The sequence below is a fragment of the Geotrypetes seraphini genome, chromosome 3 (assembly GCF_902459505.1).
Source record: "Geotrypetes seraphini chromosome 3, aGeoSer1.1, whole genome shotgun sequence".
Lineage (NCBI taxonomy): Eukaryota > Metazoa > Chordata > Amphibia > Gymnophiona > Dermophiidae > Geotrypetes > Geotrypetes seraphini.
In genome coordinates this window covers 367,065,188-367,083,539 of record NC_047086.1, presented here as the reverse complement: position 1 = coordinate 367,083,539, position 18,352 = coordinate 367,065,188, and the positions used below count along the sequence as shown (strand labels likewise).

Here is an 18,352-nt window from a genome sequence, read left to right as displayed (position 1 = left end):
TGAATGGAACAAAGAAGCCAGAGGCTAATCCCATCACCATGCTTGCAAGTATTACACCCTCCTTTATCCATTAAATTAACCATTGTTTCAAACAGTTTACAAATTCTAAACAGAAAGATACTGAGAGATACAATAATTTCTTTATTCAGAATAAGATTCCAAGGTATAAAAGCCTCCTCTCTGCAACACACATCTATCTCTCTTTCTATCTAGCTATCTCTTGGCTTGGCACTCTGGTTCTCTCTTGAGCTCTCTCTATCTCTCTGTCTATCCTCTTTATCTATGGAAAACGAAACATCACCCCATCCCACTTTCTCTCTCTCTGCCTTTCCCTAGAACTTCACGCTGTCTTCTGGACTCTGTAAGGCAGGGAAACTGCATTGCTCTCTGCTTAAGTGTAATGCTCTCTGCTTAATTGTAATGCTTCATTGTAATGCTTATAAATATTACTTTTCTGTAAGCCTATTTCTATAATATATTCTTTATATAATCACCTCTGGCTGTGCTCGTTTATTCTACTTCCTGGTGAGTCATCTGTGAGGGAACTGAACCTGGGACCTGGCGTTGGTCAGTGCGCATTTCACTTAACCCCTACCACCATACATTGGGGGGGCCACGAACGAAACTGACAACGCGTATGGAATGACCCAGTTCCACCCAGTTTCTAGTATATATGTCCTTATCTTTCCTTCTTCCTAATCCTGACAAGGGTTGAACTTATTGGCTGAGAAGTTTTGTTGTCTTCTGATGAAGCCTTAGGACAGTGCGTCTCAAACTTTTTTTTTTTTTTTAGTTTCGGCAAAGGGCTCTTTTTACAAAGGCGCGCTAGTGGCTTAACGCGCGTAATAGCGCACACTAAACCGCCGGACGCGCTAGCCGCTACCGCCTCCTCTTGAGCAGGCGGTAGTTTTTGGCCAGCACGGGGGTTAGCGCGTGATGAAAAGTCACGGGCATTAACCCCGCTAGCGCGGTTTTGTAAAAGGAGCAAATGTTTTTCACATTATAATTGGACTAGCTTGCCGATCTTATGTTTTCAGGCGGACTTTCTGGGGCACCAGGCCGCTCGGTGGTATAAATTGATATCTGGATTTTTGAATAAGAAACCAAAAAACTGGCCTTCGTGACATTTGGAGCACTGAGATAAAGCAACAGATTACTGCGTCTCAATGGCCACGAATCTGGACTTGGAGGATGAGATGTACGATGTCAGCAGCTGTGAGACAAACTTGGTTCTCTTTATTGCATAGAGTTTTTTGGACCCCAGTTCGCCTACATAAATTAGATAGTTCCAAGTCTAAGAGATGCTGGCATTGTCATCTTGAAGCAGGAACTTTAGATCATTTAGTATACTGTTGTCCCTTGAAACCGCAATTTTGGAGGTCTATTTGGGACCAAGTAAATAATATATTAGAAAATCCAGTGGCTTTATCTTGCGATACTATTTTATTTGGTACTCTTATGAGAGCTAAAAGTCAACTATCTGCGAGTAATACCAAGCTTCTATTAGTAATGGCAGGGGTTGCCATGCATCTTATTTTGAGAAACTGGAAAAACTGGGATAGGTTAAGTTATTCATTTTGGTGAGAAACCCTATGTTTTACTTATAAAATGGAACGTTGTTTGGCCATACGTCAGGGATGATTTAAGAATTTTATGGATGTTTGGGAGCCATTGGCTAAATATTGTAAAAAGGAATAATTTTTCATTTTGTGAACATACACATCCGGGGGGGAGAGAATGGAAATGGTATTGATATAGGAATTTATGAATAGTTTCATGAAGATTTTAATATATTTGTATTGGGTGGGAGGGAGGGGATACAAATAATAGAGCATCAGTGTTATACATGTCTTGTGCTTGGTTTGTAATACCCATATTTGTGATTCATTTGTTGCACAATTGTAGCTTGAAAAATCAATAAAGATTTATTTAAAAAAAAAAAGTACTGGTCGCCGTACCTCAAGAAGGACATGGCGGTACTTGAGAGAGTCCAGAGAAGAGCAACTAAGCTAATAAAGGGTATGGAGGACCTCTCATACACTGACAGACTGACGAAGCTGGGGCTTTTCTCCCTGGAAAAGCGGAGACTTAGAGGGGACATGATAGAAACCTTCAAGATCATGAAGGGCATAGAAAGAGTAGACAGGGACAGATTTTTCAAATTACGGGGAAACACAAGTACAAGGGGGCACTCAGAGAAATTGAAAGGGGGAAGGTTTAGAACAAACGCCAGGAAGTTCTTTTTCACCCAGAGGGTGGTGGATACATGGAACGCGCTACCGGAGGATGTGATAAGCAGGAGCACGCTACAGGTCTTCAAAGAAGGTACCTGGAGGACAAAGGGATTGAGGGGTACAGATAGGAGTAGAGGTAGGTTATAGGGATAGGACTAGAGGCAGTTACAAAATCAGTCAGGACACTGTTCAGACCTGATGGGCCGCCAGCAAGATGGACTTCTGGTCTGCCTCAGCGGAGGCAACTTCTTATGTTCTTAAAGAAATTATAAAATTGCAAAACCAAGAAAAAAATTAAATTTGAGCGTTACTTATTTAAAGTTCTTTAAGTATGGGCAATTGTAACAAGGGTGAAACTACAGTAGATAGAATAGAATCGCTAATCAAGGCAGTGGATGTCCTTGCTTTGGAGTGCAAATGAACTCAAATCATAGCTTCATTGCATTTCATCGTCAACGATCTGCAGTTCTCTTTTTTTCCCAATTTAATTTCTGTCAGACCTGAAAATCCAAAAGTTAAATCAAAATAGTAACAAAGCCTCTCTGCTACTTTTTTTTTTTCTGTAAACCGTGTCAAGCTCTCTTTTTATATAAGGTTTAGTTTCGTTTCTTTTCTTGCACCTTCCATTCAAATAACTGTCTCGTAGGACTCTTCCATTTGTGGTCGCTACCTGGGGAAAGGCAGACAATTAGCCTAAAGGGGTCGCTGTTCTTCTTTGCTATATTTTTTTTTAAAGGCAGATACTGGTTAAAATGTTACTCTTGTCTTCTTTTCCAAAGCAGAGTGGTTTTGGAATTCCATCTATCCTGCTGAGCTGTTTCCTTTACATCCAAGAGTCACATGACAGGTCAAAAATCATGGCTGTGAAACCTAAGCGAGGAGACGGTCCTTGACGGCCCAGGGTGCTCAACCGGAGGGCAATTGCCAGGCAGAGGACACCCTCGTCGCCCTCCCCGGGCAGCAAGACAGACGATGCGCGAGGCTACATTTCGACGCTTAGTTTAGCAGAATCGACGCGTTATCTAAAGATTGCCACGCGCGGCGCCCCCCAACCCCCGCTCTTTTTTTTTTTTCTCGGAAGCGTTTTGCCCTGCTCTAAACTCTGTTGGTGGCGGGAAAAAATTTTCCACAAGGATGTCCGACGACGCTGCCCCGAAAAGCCCGAGTGACGATTTGATTTGCGTGCAAAACGAGAGCCCGAAGGAAGGAGGAACGAGGGGCAGCGCCGGCTCTCCGGACGAGGTAAGAAGTTGGTAGGGTCCCGGCAGGAAGTTGGACGTGGAGCTGCCTCTCCTCAATTAGCCTTTGATCACTTGCTGACGAAGGAAACGGCAGAACAATTTTGCTTTAGATCGCTTCTTCCCCACTTAGGAAAAAAAAAAAAAAAAAACCCTGAAGTTTTGGGTCGGTTTTTTTAAGGCTAGGGGTCTTCGAAAGTTGAAACCATCGCTGGAGCGTTTATGTGGGAGGGACTGCGCAGGTTTTTACAAAATCTGCCTTCAGAAGTGCATTCAGCCCCTCCCCCCTTTTAGAAAGCCGCGGTAGAAGTTTATTCCGCCTATGAGCGTCGGAACGCTTACCACGCCGGCCATAGAAACCTCGATCGCGCCTTTGTGAAAGGCCGCGTTAATTGGGAAATCGCCCCTCTCTCTGAGTACTGCGCTTCTAAGTCTCACTGGAAGTCCTCCTAATATCTCATGTAGGACTTGTTTTGCACATGCATTGAGGGCTTCAGAGCTGGGTTCCCGATGTCCTAGAGTGGTACAAGAGCTCATTTGTTTTGCTTGAAACATTTGTAATATAGAGAAATAAAACAATAATATAAAGGAGATGAGGTGATGATTTCTTTTTTTTATTATTGGACTATCTTAATGCATTTTTGATTAGCTTTGGAAAGTAACCCTTTCTAATCTAAAGAAGAAGGGTTACCTTGGCAAGCTAATCAAAAAATGCATTATTCGTCCAATAAAAAAGGTATCTCCTTCTGTTTTATTTCTGTACTAGTGTTTAAGCCCGTTACAATAACGGGTGCTAGAGTAGATGTCTGTATGTCTGTTTTTTGTTTTTTATTTCTCTCGCTCCCTGGATGCTGTCTGTCTGTCATTCTTTGTGTCTGTGTCTCTCCCTGGTCCCCTGTCTGTGCGTCTTTCTTTCTGTCTGTCTCCCTGGCCCCCTGCTTGCCAAAGCAGCCTCCTTTCCCTCTCCCCCTGTTGTGCAATGCCTGCCTGCTTCTTGGCCCCCTTCTGTCCCCCCCCCCCATGATTGCTGTCTTCCCCCAGAACAAACATCCCCCAAAGCAGCCCCCTTTCCCTCCCCCCCTGGCCCCCAGTTGTGCCATGCCTGCCTACTCCGTGGCCCTCTTCTGTTCCCCCCATGATTGCTGTCGACCCCCAGCACATCCATCCCCCCAAAGCAGCCCCCTTTGTCTCTCCCTCTGTTGTGCAATGGCTGCCTGCCTGCTTCGTGCACTCAGCACAACCCTCCCACCAAAACAGCTCACTTTTCTGACTGCTCCAGGGCCCTTCTTTTTTGGCTTCCCCTCCCGTTCTTACCTTCCTCCATGCATCCATGTTTCCTGCCGCCGCTGCCGCTCCTGTTCCTGTTCAAAGCGGCCTGCTTAGGTTCATGGGCGGCTGTACTGAACCTCGCAGGCCGCTCTCCATATGGTAGCATGTTCCTTCTGACGCGATCGCGTCAGAGGGAACGTGCTTCATGTGGAGAGTGGCCTGCGAGGTTCGCTACAGCCGGCCGCGAACCTCATCAGGTCGCTTAAAACAGGAGCGGCAGCGGTTGGTGCGGGAGGGGGGAGTCGTCGACTTGTTCCCTACTGCTGCGGCGCGAAAGTTGCTGGGCTCTTCGGTGGGGGCGCTGAGTGGCCGCGATCCCTCTCCTCCCAGACCCCCCCCCCCTCCCGGCGGTGTCGGCAGTGTCTTTATCCACTGCTGAGTTACTGAAGAGCAGGGAGTCCAGCAATGGCGGCCAGTGCTGCGCGTGTAGCTAGGAGCTGGGGACTCGCGCATGTGCACTCCTGCTTGGCCGCGGACCTACTGAACATGGAACAGGGATTACAGATCACGAAAGTTGGACTGCGCATGCGCGGCTAGCGGTTTTATTATATAGGATATTACCTTTAAAAGTGGACTAACATGGCTGCCACACCATTTTACTCAAGATAGAATATTTATGAAACGTGAAATCATTACCACCATGCATAGTGCAGAGTATTAACACAACATTATTGTACTGTGGGACAGTTAGACTGAAGGCCATGATTTGGGAGTAAAACTTGGGATTCTTTGGGTCCCCTTTTTTTAACCCCTTCTTTTTTCCTTATTAACCTTTTCCTTTCGTAATAAATTTTACGTTACGCTGGTTCCAATCGTAATTATTTTAGCAAAGTTTTGTATTATTCACCATTATCATTTACGGCTATTGTAAACATAATGTAAATAAGTCATAAGTCTGTAAATTCAACTATTTTGTGTTCCTGGCTCTTTCTTAGTCCACACAGACTGTTTATCCACGATGGCAAATGACATTTCTGGAATGTCCCGTCATCTGGGACACACGACAGGAAAAGGTTAAACTTACTTTGCCACTGGACAACAAGTTAGGTTCTCGTTAGGAATTGCACTGGGTGTCCTGGAGCATAAAACCAGTTGCATCCCCTTTCCTATCCTGTCTGTAGCGTTAAAGCACACTTTGCCCCCGTTCTCTGCTGTTCTAATGCTTGAAGGCACTTCTCTCTGTAAATCTTTTATGGTGTCCTGAAGCAACTTTGCAAAATTTGCAGGAAGTGTGAGGGTGTTTATTTAAGTAAAAGGACCCACCAAAGGTTTTAATTTTGAACAGCTGTTTTTATGTTTAAATGATTTTTATTATTCCAGCAGTAAGAAGCAAATACAAACAGTAGTACCATTCAGGAAATAACATTTTCAACAATAAAATCAGTTCCCCTCCCCTCCCCAAGAATCCATGGCCAGTCCAACAGCTGAGAGTGGGAATAAAATCTTAAAGATTCAAAAGTCTACTGCGAGCACGCGGTGTGAGGTCCTGCCAGAAGTGCTCCCACACCTGACAAAATTTGCGACCCGGGCCAAGAGTCAAGTCTGCCATCATACGTCTCTCCAGTGTTGCGTGCACTATCATTAGGGATCTCCATTGATCATATGATGGGGGATCACGGGAGAGCCAGTTGGTGAGGATGGCTTTTTTTCCCATCAAAAGGGCTCTGGAGATAAATGCTGACATTCCCCTGGGTTTGGGCGAGGCTATATTATAAAATCCAAATAACGCCCTCAGTTGCGGAAGCCATCGCCGTCCCCAAAGCGATGTGGTATATAGGCCAAGATGTCTCCAAAACTGTTGGATTGCGGGGCAGGCCCAAAACATGCGACTCAAAGATGCGTGAGCCTGATTGCATTTCGGGCAAGAATGCGACTCAGTAATCCCCATCCGGGCTGCACGTTCTGGTGGAATGTATGAACAGCTGTTTTTAAAGCAAAGGGGTCCTTTTATTAAGATGCACTAAATGCTAAGATGCCCATAGGAATATAATGGATGTCTTAGCATTTAGTACACGCTAATCTTTAGTGTGCACTAAATCGGTTAACGCACCTTAATAAAAGGACCCCCAAAATTTTTAAGACCCCCCTTTTATGAAGCTGCATTAGTTGGTTTGTTTGTTTGTTTTTGTTATTTATTTATTTATTTTTAAATTACTGGCCGCAGTGGTATTAGCTCCAATACTCATAAAATTCCTATGAGCATCCGAGCTGTTACCGCCGTAACACCAGCGCGGCTTTGTAATGGAGGGGGGTTAATGCCTAAAGGCCAGAGTAAATGAGACGTGGGATCACAACGGAGGATCTTTCAGTGAAAAGAAGAGAGAACTGGTCGATTGTTCCACATTTCAGATTGGAAGAGGGGTGAAGCCTGGAGCTCAAGCGGAGGGCCCATTTTGAGAGGAGGTAGGACCCAAGTCCCGGGTGTAGCCTGCAAGCCTTAATCCAGAGGGGTCATGTATAATTTGAACTGTGAGGAGTAACGTCCCTGGCAGAAGGAGTGACGGAATAGAAAGGAGACAGGCAGTGAACCAGGGACTACTGTTCAGCACTCCCCCCAAAATTTGCGTTCCAGGAACACCCACAAATTTTGAAAAACCGTGAATGCGGGTTTGTAAAAAAGCAGGAGAGGACAGCTGGGGTGCTGGCAGGTGCAGTAAATCATACTCGGTATGCTCTGGTGGGGAGAGGAGGAAGAATCGGCTGTGCAGAAGGCTGATTGGCTGACCATGGGGGGAGAGGAGGAGGAATCGGCTGTGCAGAAGACTGATTGGCCGAATGGGGAGAGAGGAGGAGGAATCAGCTGTGCAGAAGGCTGATTGGCTGACCGGGGGGGGGGGGGGAAGAGGAGGAGGAATCGGCTGTGCAGAAGGCTGATTGACTGACCATGGGGTGAGAGGCGGAGGAATCGGCTGTGCAAAAGCCTCATTGCCTGACCATGGGGGGAGAGGAGGAGGAATCGGCTGTGCAGAAGGCTGATTGGCCGACCGGAGGAGAGAGGAGGAGGAGGAATCGGCTGTGCAGAAGGCTAATTGGCTGACCATGGGGGGAGAGGAGGAGGAATCGGCTGTGCAGAAGGCTGATTGGCCGACCGGGGGAGAGAGGAGGAGGAATCAGCTGTGCAGAAGGCTGATTGGCTGACCGGGAGGGGGGGAAGAGGACGAGGAATCGGCTGTGCAGAAGGCTGATTGGCTGACCATGAGGTGAGAGGCGGAGGAATCGGCTGTGCAAAATCCTCATTGCCTGACCATGGGGGGAGAGGAGGAGGAATCGGCTGTGCAGAAGGCTGATTGGCCGACCGGAGGAGAGAGGAGGAGGAGGAGTAATCGGCTGTGCAGAAGGCTGATTGGCTGACCATGGGGGGAGAGGAGGAGGAATCAGCTGTGCAGAAGGCTGATTGGCCGACCGGGGGAGAGAGGAGGAGGAATCAGCTGTGCAGAAGGCTGATTGGCTGACCGGGGGGGGGAAGAGGAGGAGGAATCGGCTGTGCAGAAGACTGATTGGTTGTGCAGCTGTGGCTGTGCAGAAGGCTGATTGGCTGACCATGGGGTGAGAGGCGGAGGAATCGGCTGTGCAAAAGCCTCATTGCCTGACCATGGGGGGAGAGGAGGAGGAATCGGCTGTGCAGAAGGCTGATTGGCCGACCGGGGGAGAGAGGAGGAGGAATCAGCTGTGCAGAAGGCTGATTGGCTGACCGGGGGGGGGGGGGGGAGGAATCGGCTGTGCAGAAGGCTGATTGGACGACCGGGGGAGAGAGGAGGAGGAATCGGTTGTGCAGAAGGCTGATTGGCTGACCAGGGGAGGGGAAGAGGAGGAGGAAACGGCTGTGCAGAAGGCTGATTGGCTGACCATGGGGTGAGAGGCGGAGGAATCGGCTGTGCAAAAGCCTCATTGCCTGACCATGGGGGGAGAGGAGGAGGAATCGGCTGTGCAGAAGGCTGATTGGCCGACCGGAGGAGAGAGGAGGAGGAGGAGGAGGAGTAATCGGCTGTGCAGAAGGCTGATTGGCCGACCGGGGGGGAGAGGAGGAGGAATCGGCTGTGCAGAAGGCTGATTGGCCGACCGGGGGAGAGAGGAGGAGGAATCGGCTGTGCAGAAGGCTGATTGGCTGACCAGGGGAGGGGAAGAGGAGGAGGAATCGGCTGTGCAGAAGGCTGATTGGCTGACCATGAGGTGAGAGGCGGAGGAATCGGCTGTGCAAAAGCCTCATTGCCTGACCATGGGGGGAAGGAGGAGGAATCGGCTGTGCAGAAGGCTGATTGGCCGACCGGAGGAGAGAGGAGGAGGAGGAGGAATCAGCTGTGCAGCTGTGCAGAAGACTGATTCGCGGACTCATTCCCTGTATTTTCTGACCGGAAGAAAATATTGCGAATAACTGAGTCTGCGAATTCGCGGGGGAACACTGTATTTACTTAAGTGAACAAAGAGATTGAGACTCAATGAGTGAGGCCAGTGCTGACCCTCATCAAATTTAAAGTACTTGAGATGAGCAGAGCATTCAAGTGAGGAAGTACGCAGATGAGAAATGCAGGGGAGCAGAGTGATAAGCCCACTAGCAGATGGATCAAGTGAAGCCAGAGCTGCGAGAACATTTGATAGTGGGAACTTTTGGGGGAGGGGAATCTTAGACCATTAAAACAAGGGTAGATAGTTTCCAGCCCCTGCCCAGAAATAAGAGGGTATCGGGGGTATTTATAATTCAGGTATTCAGGTGGGGAGAACTTCCTGAAGAAACAATAATTGGGCCAAGCCTAAAGAGAGTGGAGCTAAACTCCTGTATTTGGGTTCTGGAAACCAGAGTGCTGCCCAGAACTGTGCAAAGCCTGGCAGCAGAACTATGAGAAAGAGCAATCCTGTTTAAAAGGAAATGGGTTTTGTTTTTGTTTTTTTTTGGGGGGGGGGGTTCTTTCCTGATTGAAGAACGGACTTGCTGTAAAAGAAAACTTCTGTTTGTGATAAATCTTTTCCAAGCCTCATCAGCCGATGTGGCTGTCTTAGAACCAGTGCAATTAGACTGGATAATAAAACTTGGAACTAGCAATTATTGGTGGAGAGATTTTTTTGTTTGTTTGTTTGTTTTCTCTGCTGTGTTTATCCCAGAGTGGTCCTCCAAAGAGCTTAATACTTGCGCCTGGGATGGCCCCATCACAATATAGATGGGTATAAATAGGTAAGATTCATATTTATTTAGCTCTTATATTGTATCACCATTCCTGGGGGACCACCAGCCAGTTGGGTTTTCAGAATATCCCTAATGAATAAGCATGAGAAAGATTTGCATATAATGGAAATGAGAGGAATGTAAATCTCTCTCATGCATATTCATTAGGGATATCTTAAAAACCTGACTGGCTGGTGGTCCCCCCCCCCCCCAGAACAGGACTGTGAACCACTGTTAAAGAAGCTTCCAATAAACAATCTTAATTTCTTTGGTTATGACACTGAAAACTGCAGCTTGAGAAATAAATTTCAGAAAGAATGGCATTCGTATTTGGTCTGTCTAAGTAAGTAGATAAGCGGGGGGCTTCTAGTGTACCTTTGCCATCCTGAATGGTTTCTCTTTCTGTATACTTATACAGGATCTTCTCCTTGCAGCTGCCTACGTTTATGATGCCCAGTACAATAGAAACATTCCATTTGAAACTTCACCACAAGCCGTCAGGTAAGGTGATTTCTTAAAACGTATTTATTTATTAAGCTTTCTTGATTTATATTGGGATTTGTGAAAGGATTCACCCAAGGAAATTTTCAGGTTGACATAAACAACGTGTGTTAATGGTTTAAAAATAGTACAATGACCAAATGTAACTGTAAAATACAAACAATGAGGTAAACTTTTGAGATAGGTAAATTAAATCCTAGTAATAGCAATGACATGCTACAGTAACAGAAATATACACATGATAGGGGAGATGGTTGAAGACCCATTGGGAAGGGATATGACTCTGCCAGCGCATGCATGGTAGGGGGGATGAAGGTGGGGCTGTAATGATTGGGTTTGTGTTGTGTTAGGGGATTATATAAAACATTTGCAGTGGAACAGTCTTCCAGAAGAGGTGGTGGAGACCGAGACTGTGTCTGAATTCAAGAAAGCGTGGAATAGATAGATAGAGGATGAGATCATGGTTACTGTGGATGGGCAGACTAGATGGGCCATTGGGCCTTTATCTGCCATCATGTTTCCATGTTTTTTGTTTTGTTTTTTTTGTTTTGTTTTTTGAATAGTGAAACCTACTTAATAAGCCCATTCCACAAGAGTTCACTGGTGGGCATATCTTGTTGTTGATAATACTTTTATAGGTACATGATTTGTTGCATTAGTTCAAAGGTTTTGCTGTTTTTCTGGGATTTTGATGTAGCCGTTACATTTCTATGGTTTCTTATTTTTCTCACTTCCTAAATAAACTGCACTTCTCCCTCCATATCCACGGGGGTTAGGGGCAGAGCCGACCCACAAATATTAAAAAAACATGAATGATATTCGGTCCGGTTCTGCCCCTAACCTCCGCTTCCCCCTGGCTATTTTAAGCCCTGTAAGCCCCCCCCCCTTTAAGCCTTACCTGGTGGTCTAGCAGGTTTTCAGGGCAGGAGCGATCTTCCCACGCTCTTCCCCCATGCAGCTCGCTCACAGGAAATGGCTGCCTTGAGCTCCTGTAATCTCTCGAGACTACGACGAGAGCTCAAGGCAGCCATTTCCAATAAACAATCTGCATGGGGCGTGGGAAGATCGCTCCTGCCCTGAAAACCCGCTAGACCACCAGGTAAGACTTAAGGGGGGCTTACAGGGCTTAAAATAGCCCCAAAAATTTAAATGCCTTTGTTTGTTTTAAAATTGCGAATAACTGAATCTGTGGATTCTGAAATCACAGATTAGGAGGGGGAAGTGTACCATATAAATAAATATGCATACACATTAACACAGCATAGTAGATTATCTGCATCCTCAAAGGGAATCGCACGATGTGGCACTTGCTAGTGAGCCATTTTAGTAGTAGTCCCAATACTCAAACTCAATCCTACAAGTCTGGCTCTTCTCCCAAGCCTTTAATGCCTTTGACTGTCTGCTTCACTCCACATCTGAACTAGCTCACCATACACTAAGACCACTTCAATATATCTTTCTCAACTGTTCATTTAATTTGCTTCAATGCAGCCCCTCATTACTTATCCCAATGTCTCTGTCTTACCCTATTGTCTGTCGATATGTCTGAAGTGCATTTACCCCTACTCTTCAGACAATCCTTAAGATACTTTATTGTATTACTAGTCGTTAAGCCCGTTGCATTAACGGGTGCTAGAATTTATGTCTGTCTGTATTTTTCTTTCTGTCTCTTTCCTCCCTCCATTTCCCTGTGTAGCGCTGTCTCTGCTTTCTTCCTCAGTCTGCACTCTCAAGCTGTAACATTACTGCTTAGCTTTTTCTCCCTGCAAGCATCTCTGCTCTCTTTCTCATCCCCAGTCTCTTTGCTATTTTTCTCTTCTTGCAGGGGTCTCTGCTCTCCTTTCTCTATATGTTCCTGATTCCTGCAAACTTCTGTTTTCTCTGTATGCTCTTGATCCTGTGTTTCCCTGTAGGTGTCTTTTCCCTTTTTTTTTTTATTCCTTCTTCATGTATGGTTGATTTATTAAAAGTTTTTTTTATTTTTCCTATTTGTTGCATGCCTGTCTCCTTGGCCGCTGTATGTTTCTAATTTTTTGCTTTGTGTGTTTGTTTGTGTTTTTTTGCTGATTGTCTACTTGGTCGCTGTCAGTCTGTCTGTCTCATTGGCTGCTGTATGTCTGTATCCCTTTTTTTCAGTCTAACTCCTTGGCCACTGTATGTCTGGAAGGTTTTTTTTCCTGAATTTATCCTTGGGCATTGTAATTTTTATTTTTTTCTGTTTGTCTCCTTGGCTGTTTGTATTTTTTTGCTGTCTCTCTGTCTGTCTACTTGGACGCTGTATGTAAGTATGTCTGTCTCCTTGGCTGCTGTATGTCTGTTTGTCATTTTTTTTCATGTGTCTCTCTCTCCTTGTCCTCTGTGTTTTGTTATTTTTTCAATCTGTCTCTTTAGCCCCCTGTCCTTCTGTGAGTGTCTGTGTCTCTCTCTCTCCTTGTCCTCTGTGTTTTGTTATTTTTTCAATCTGCGTCTTTAGCCCCCTGTCCTTCTGTGACTGTCTGTGTGTGTCTCTCTCTACTTGTGCACTGTTGTTTGTTTGTTTTTTTCAATCTCTCTTTAGCTCCTGATCCCCTCTCACTGACCCTTGATCCCCTCTCACTGACCCTTGCGCGACTGCATGTAATTCCGGTTAGGTTTCCATGGCAATCCTGCTCGCGGGTCTGTGAGTGTAGGGCCGTTTTGTCGGGTCTGGTGGCGCAGGTTGGGAAGAGTCCTGGCTCCTTTTTTGGTTTGGGCCCGTGCAGAGGGGCTCAACAGCGCACAACCACCTTTCCTTCCCTCCCTTCATCAGGTGCAGTGCAGCTCCACCAATGTTAAAAGCAGCCACGTCGAAATCGGAGCCCTGCCACTGCCGTAGCATTTTCCCCTCTGCCTTGGTCCCGCCCCTTCTCTGACATATGGGACCGCGGCAGAGGGAACGTGTTACGGTGGCGGCAGGGCTCCAATTTCAAAGCAGCTGCTTTTAACATAGGCGGAGCTGAACTGTACCTGATGGAGGAAGGGAAGGAACGGTGGGGCAAATTTGGTCAACGGCAGGAATTGTTTGGCGGACCAAGCACCGTGAAACCGTGAGGAAGGCCGCCGCAGCCTCGCAGCTAGGTAGGGGGACAACAATGGCGCTTATGCTCAAGCCCCCGCCGCAGCTCCTCTCTTGATCCTGGTGCGGTTCGAGAGAGGATTCGTGGTGGCGGCTTGAGCATAAGCGCGATTGTTGTCCAAGTTGCCGAGTTTGGTGACGTAAACCCGCGCATGCGCACTAAAAAAAACGCGACGGATCAGGGAACACGTTTTTTTAGTGTGCATACGCGTCCTACCATTTTATTATATTAGATGCTGATATCATGAGCTTCTTGAAGGTCTTAGAGGTTCATGACTTGTTTCACAAGATTAACCTTGAGTTCTCAACCAGGTCACCTATGCTTCCCCCCCTCCCCTTTCAAACCATGCCACTTTTTCTTCCTTTTCTAAAATCGCCAACTGCACATTTTCTTTCCTCCTCCAAACTCACTACCTGTTCCTTTGATCCAGTTCCCACCCATCTTCTCAGCATTCTCTCTCCTACTGTCATATCTTCAATCTTTCACTTTTCACTGCAACTGTTTCTGATACCTTCTGATATGCCGTGGTTATGCTACTCCTCAAAAATCCTTCACTGGATCCTGCCTTCCCTTCCAGCTATTGCCCCAATCTCCCTTCTCCCTCTCTTACCCAGGGCAGCCAGGCCATAGGCTGCATTTAGAGATAAAGCAACAAATGTATCTTGTGGTAGGAAAGCCCCTGTCACTGGCTCAAAATTTGCTTTAAACCCTGCCACTAAAGAAAATGTGCCTATTCCTAAGCCAATGAACTTGCCCTTTAACTCTATCCCCAGTGCTAAGGTCAGACAGGCAGGGCAGAACAGAGAGGGTATGGCAGAGAAGAACAGAATACCTGTTCCAATTCTCTATAATTCCTTTTATAAATCCTTTGCTAGCCCTCAGGTCAGGCAATCTTGACACAGCAAGGGTTAAGGAAAGGGGTGGAGCTCAAATGCAGGAAGGACTCAGAGCACAATTGAACGTTTCACAGCAGGATAAATCAAAACCAGCTGAAAACACACAGAAAAGATCAGGAACCTGGGGGGAAGAATGTTCCTCACAGGACAGGGAACAGAAGGCTAGGAGCTCTGTCTTACTGCCTTCCCCCTAGAAAACCTGCTGTCCCAAAGCATAGCCATGCTGACAAAACTTTACTTCCCAGGCAGAGGGTAACTGGAAGGAAAGAGTCCCTCGAGCGTTTGCTGGTGATACACTGTGTGGGGCCTAAGACCCCTCCCAGGAGAGGGGCTTTCGTTAGCTGAGCCAATCAGGTCCTTAGACCCCCTCCCAGTGCACCTCAGGATGCACCATGAGGGGATGAAGGGCTGCCATTTTGAAGATAGGTCCCTTCAAGGCAGGAGGGAGTGGGCATCCCTCCTGCCTGAATTTTGACAAAAGGTATGGGGAGGGGGGGGGGGGTCAGTGTTAGGGGTGGCTTGGCTTGTAAAAACTGAAATATAAAACTGCTAATTTCTTCAAATTAAGGGCTCCTTTTACGAAGACGAAGGGCTCCTCTTGAGCAGGTGGTAGTTTTTCAGCTAGTCCGCGCTATAGCGTGTGCTAATACGGTGCATGCACTAAACACGCTAGCACACCTTCGTAAAAAGGAGCCCTAAATCTTATCCTAGTTCATTGAATGCAGTGAATAACTCTGCAACAAATACTATTAAAATGAACCTATATGGATTTTATTTAATTTTCTACATTTTTTTGTTTTATTTATTTCAAGCTATTATAGCTTATTATTTATATTCCATCTTTATACAAGGCAGATCGCAACATAACATACATAATTTCAAGATACAAAAATAGAAAACACTTGTATATAAATACAACAAACCAGAATAAAATCCATCAGCAAGAATATCATCGCGTTAAATTTCCAAAAGAAAGGTAAGCTGATTACCAGTCAAAACTACAAAAGTCCGCAGCATTAAGAGGCATATTTCATCTGGCAAAAAAGATGTCACTTCAGCAGTTTCTTAAATTGACAAAAGTCTGCCTGATGATGTAACATTGTCTCATTCTAGGTACAGGTTGCCAATGTACTATTAAAGTGTGCAGGGTAAGAACATAAGAATAGCCTTATTGGGTCAGAACAATGGCCCATCTAATCCAGTAGCCCGGTCAGAACGGTGGCCAATCCAGATCACTAGTACCTGGCAAAACTCCAAAGAGCAGCAACAGTCCTCCTGATCCAAGGCAAGCAGTGGCTTCCCCCTTGTCTGTCTCAATAACAGACTATGGACTTTTACTCCAGGAACAAAAGAATATAAGAATAGCCTTACTGGTCAGAACAATGGTCCATCTAGCCCAGTAGCCTGTCATCACTGTGTCCAATCCAGGTCACTAATACCTGTCCAAAATCCAAGGAGTGGCAACATTCCATGCTACCTATCCAGGGCAAGCAGTGGCTTCCCTCATGTCTTTCTCAATAGCAGACTATGGACTTTCCTCCAGGAAATTGTGCAAATCTTTCATAAAACCAACTATATTATCTGCTCTTACCACAACCTCTGGTAATGCGTTTTTTTGGGGTTTTGTTGTGGGTTTGTTTTTGTTTGTTGGTTTGTTTTTTTGGGTTTGTTTTGCATTTAACTCTGTATTTTATAGTAGCATAAGTTATTCTAGTAAAACCTTTACTCACAATTTGTTTAAAAGTGTTTGGTTTACCAAATGAGGTCTGTTTAAGTTGGATAATGATTGAAAAATTGTTTCCTAATTCAGTATATCTTTGTCTTGTAGGCTTTACTATTTTTACAACCACTGGGCTATGCAAGCAGCTACCTACTTGTTCATGATTTTAGACCTCTCCCTGGCTTTGTTTGAGGAACCTGCTCTGTATTCACTTCCATTTTTGGTAAGCTTTTCTGTGGGGTGAATTGTATGGAAAGTGAAGAAACGCTTGCCATATGTTGCATATACCTTCACTATCTTTGTAACGTATCCACGTTTCTTTCTCATCTCATTGGTCTCCATAAGGTCCTAGTTATAAAACATAATGGATGGTAAAACTTTGAGAACAGTGTACCTCTAACTAATAATAATTATTATAATAATAATAAGTTTATTCTTGTATACCGCACATCCGTGAGAAGAACTGTACAATCAGTGACCTATGCATAAAATTTGGTAAAACATAATAATCTAATCTTGGCTTTATATACAGAGACATCAGTCCAAGAAAGCTAGACTTGGTTTACAGTAATTAACTTAACAAATAAAAATCATAAAGAATAAGACTAAGTTTCGTAAGATTAATTTTCAGTGTTTAGCAAATAAAATAGTTTTTAAAGATTTACGAAAAAGTTGGAGTGAACCGGAACTCCTTAAAAGGAATGGAAGATCATTCCAAAGTTGAGAGAGCATAAAAATCAGACATTGAGTAAAAATCTTTACTCTTTTTATCCCTTTCTTGGAAGGAAGAGATAATTTGAATTGTTGATTACCCCTTGCAAAGAAAAATCTGTAAACGTTCCAAGATAAAGGAAGAAGAGGAGTAAAGATGTAGAAGTAGAAGAGACGCTGGGAGGCAGCGATCACAATATGATTTTCTGCAGGGGAGAAACATCGGTCCAGAACGATGGTCACAGCGCTGAACTTCCGAAAAGGGAATTACGAAGGGATGAGACTCATGGTAGGGAAGAAGATTGAGAAGAGGATAAACACTGTAAAAATGCTAGAGCAAGCTTGGTCCCTTTTTAAGGACACAGTCACCGAGGCGCAAAATCTATATATACCACGTATCAACAAAGGATCCAAGAGGAAAAAGAACAAAGTTCACGGTAGAGGTGAAGGAAGCAATCGGAGACCGGACAAAAACTGGAATAAGCACAAACAATATCAACACAGGTGCCATAAGGCGGTAAAAGGGGCCAAGAGAGACTACGAGGAAAAAATAACCAAGGAGGCAAAAAGTTAAAAGCTGTTCTTTCAATATATTAAGGGGAAACGACCCGTGAAGGAAGCGATGGGACCGTTGGATGACCATGAAATAAAGGGAGTGCTAAAGGAGGACAAAGAAATCGCAGACAAACTGAACACATTTTTTACGTCTGTATTTACCAAAGAGAATATACACAGCATACTGGAACCCATCAGGCTATATGCTGGAAACGAAGACAGGAAAATGACAGGGTTGACGGTCAGTCTAGAAGAGGTATGGAGGCAGATCGATAGGCTTAAGAGTGATAAATCCCCGGAACCGGATGGCATCCATCTGAGGGTCATCAAGGAACTGAAAGGGACTATAGCTAAACTGCTTCAACTAATAGCCAATCTTTCGATCAAATCGGGAAAGATTCCGGAAGACTGGAAGGTGGCAAATGTTACGCCGATCTTCAAAAAAGGTTTGAGGGGAGATCTGGGAAACTACAGACCGTTGAGTCTGACCTCGGTACCGGGAAAGATGGTAGAGGCGCTGATAAAGGACTGTATCATTGATCACCTTGACGGAAACCGTTTAATGAGGACCAGGCAGCATAGTTTCACCAAAGGCAGATCTTGCCTTACGAACTTGCTGCACTTCTTTGAGGGAGTAAACAGGCGGATAGACAAGGGTGACCCGGTCGACATTGTATATCTGGATTTTCAGAAGGCATTCGATAAGGTTCCACATGAACGACTACTTCTGAAAATTGCGAGCCATAGAATCAAGAGTGAAATACTCACGTGGATTAAAAACTGGCTGGAGCATAAGAAACAGAGAGTGGGGGGTAAATGGACAATACTCAGACTGGAAGAGAGTCACCAGCGGGGTGCCTCAGGGCTCGGTGCTTGGACCTGTGCTCTTTAACATCTTTATAAATGATCTGGATG

At 45.3% G+C, this 18,352-nt stretch overlaps 1 protein-coding gene across 3 annotated transcripts in view; it reads left to right on the top strand.

The window, feature by feature from the left end:
* Positions 1-3,012: 3,012 nt before the first annotated feature.
* Positions 3,013-18,352, top strand: part of LOC117358202 (two pore calcium channel protein 1-like) — a 77,638-nt gene continuing 62,298 nt past the window's right edge. For 2 of the 3 annotated variants that reach the window (XM_033939832.1, XM_033939831.1), the window contains exons 1-3: positions 3,013-3,476; positions 10,378-10,460; positions 16,280-16,394. In XM_033939832.1, coding sequence (XP_033795723.1) covers positions 3,369-3,476; positions 10,378-10,460; positions 16,280-16,394 — 306 coding nt within the window. In that variant the 5' untranslated portion in view covers positions 3,013-3,368. The remainder of the gene's footprint in view (positions 3,477-10,377; positions 10,461-16,279; positions 16,395-18,352) is intronic. The other variant, XM_033939833.1, reaches the window with a different exon arrangement.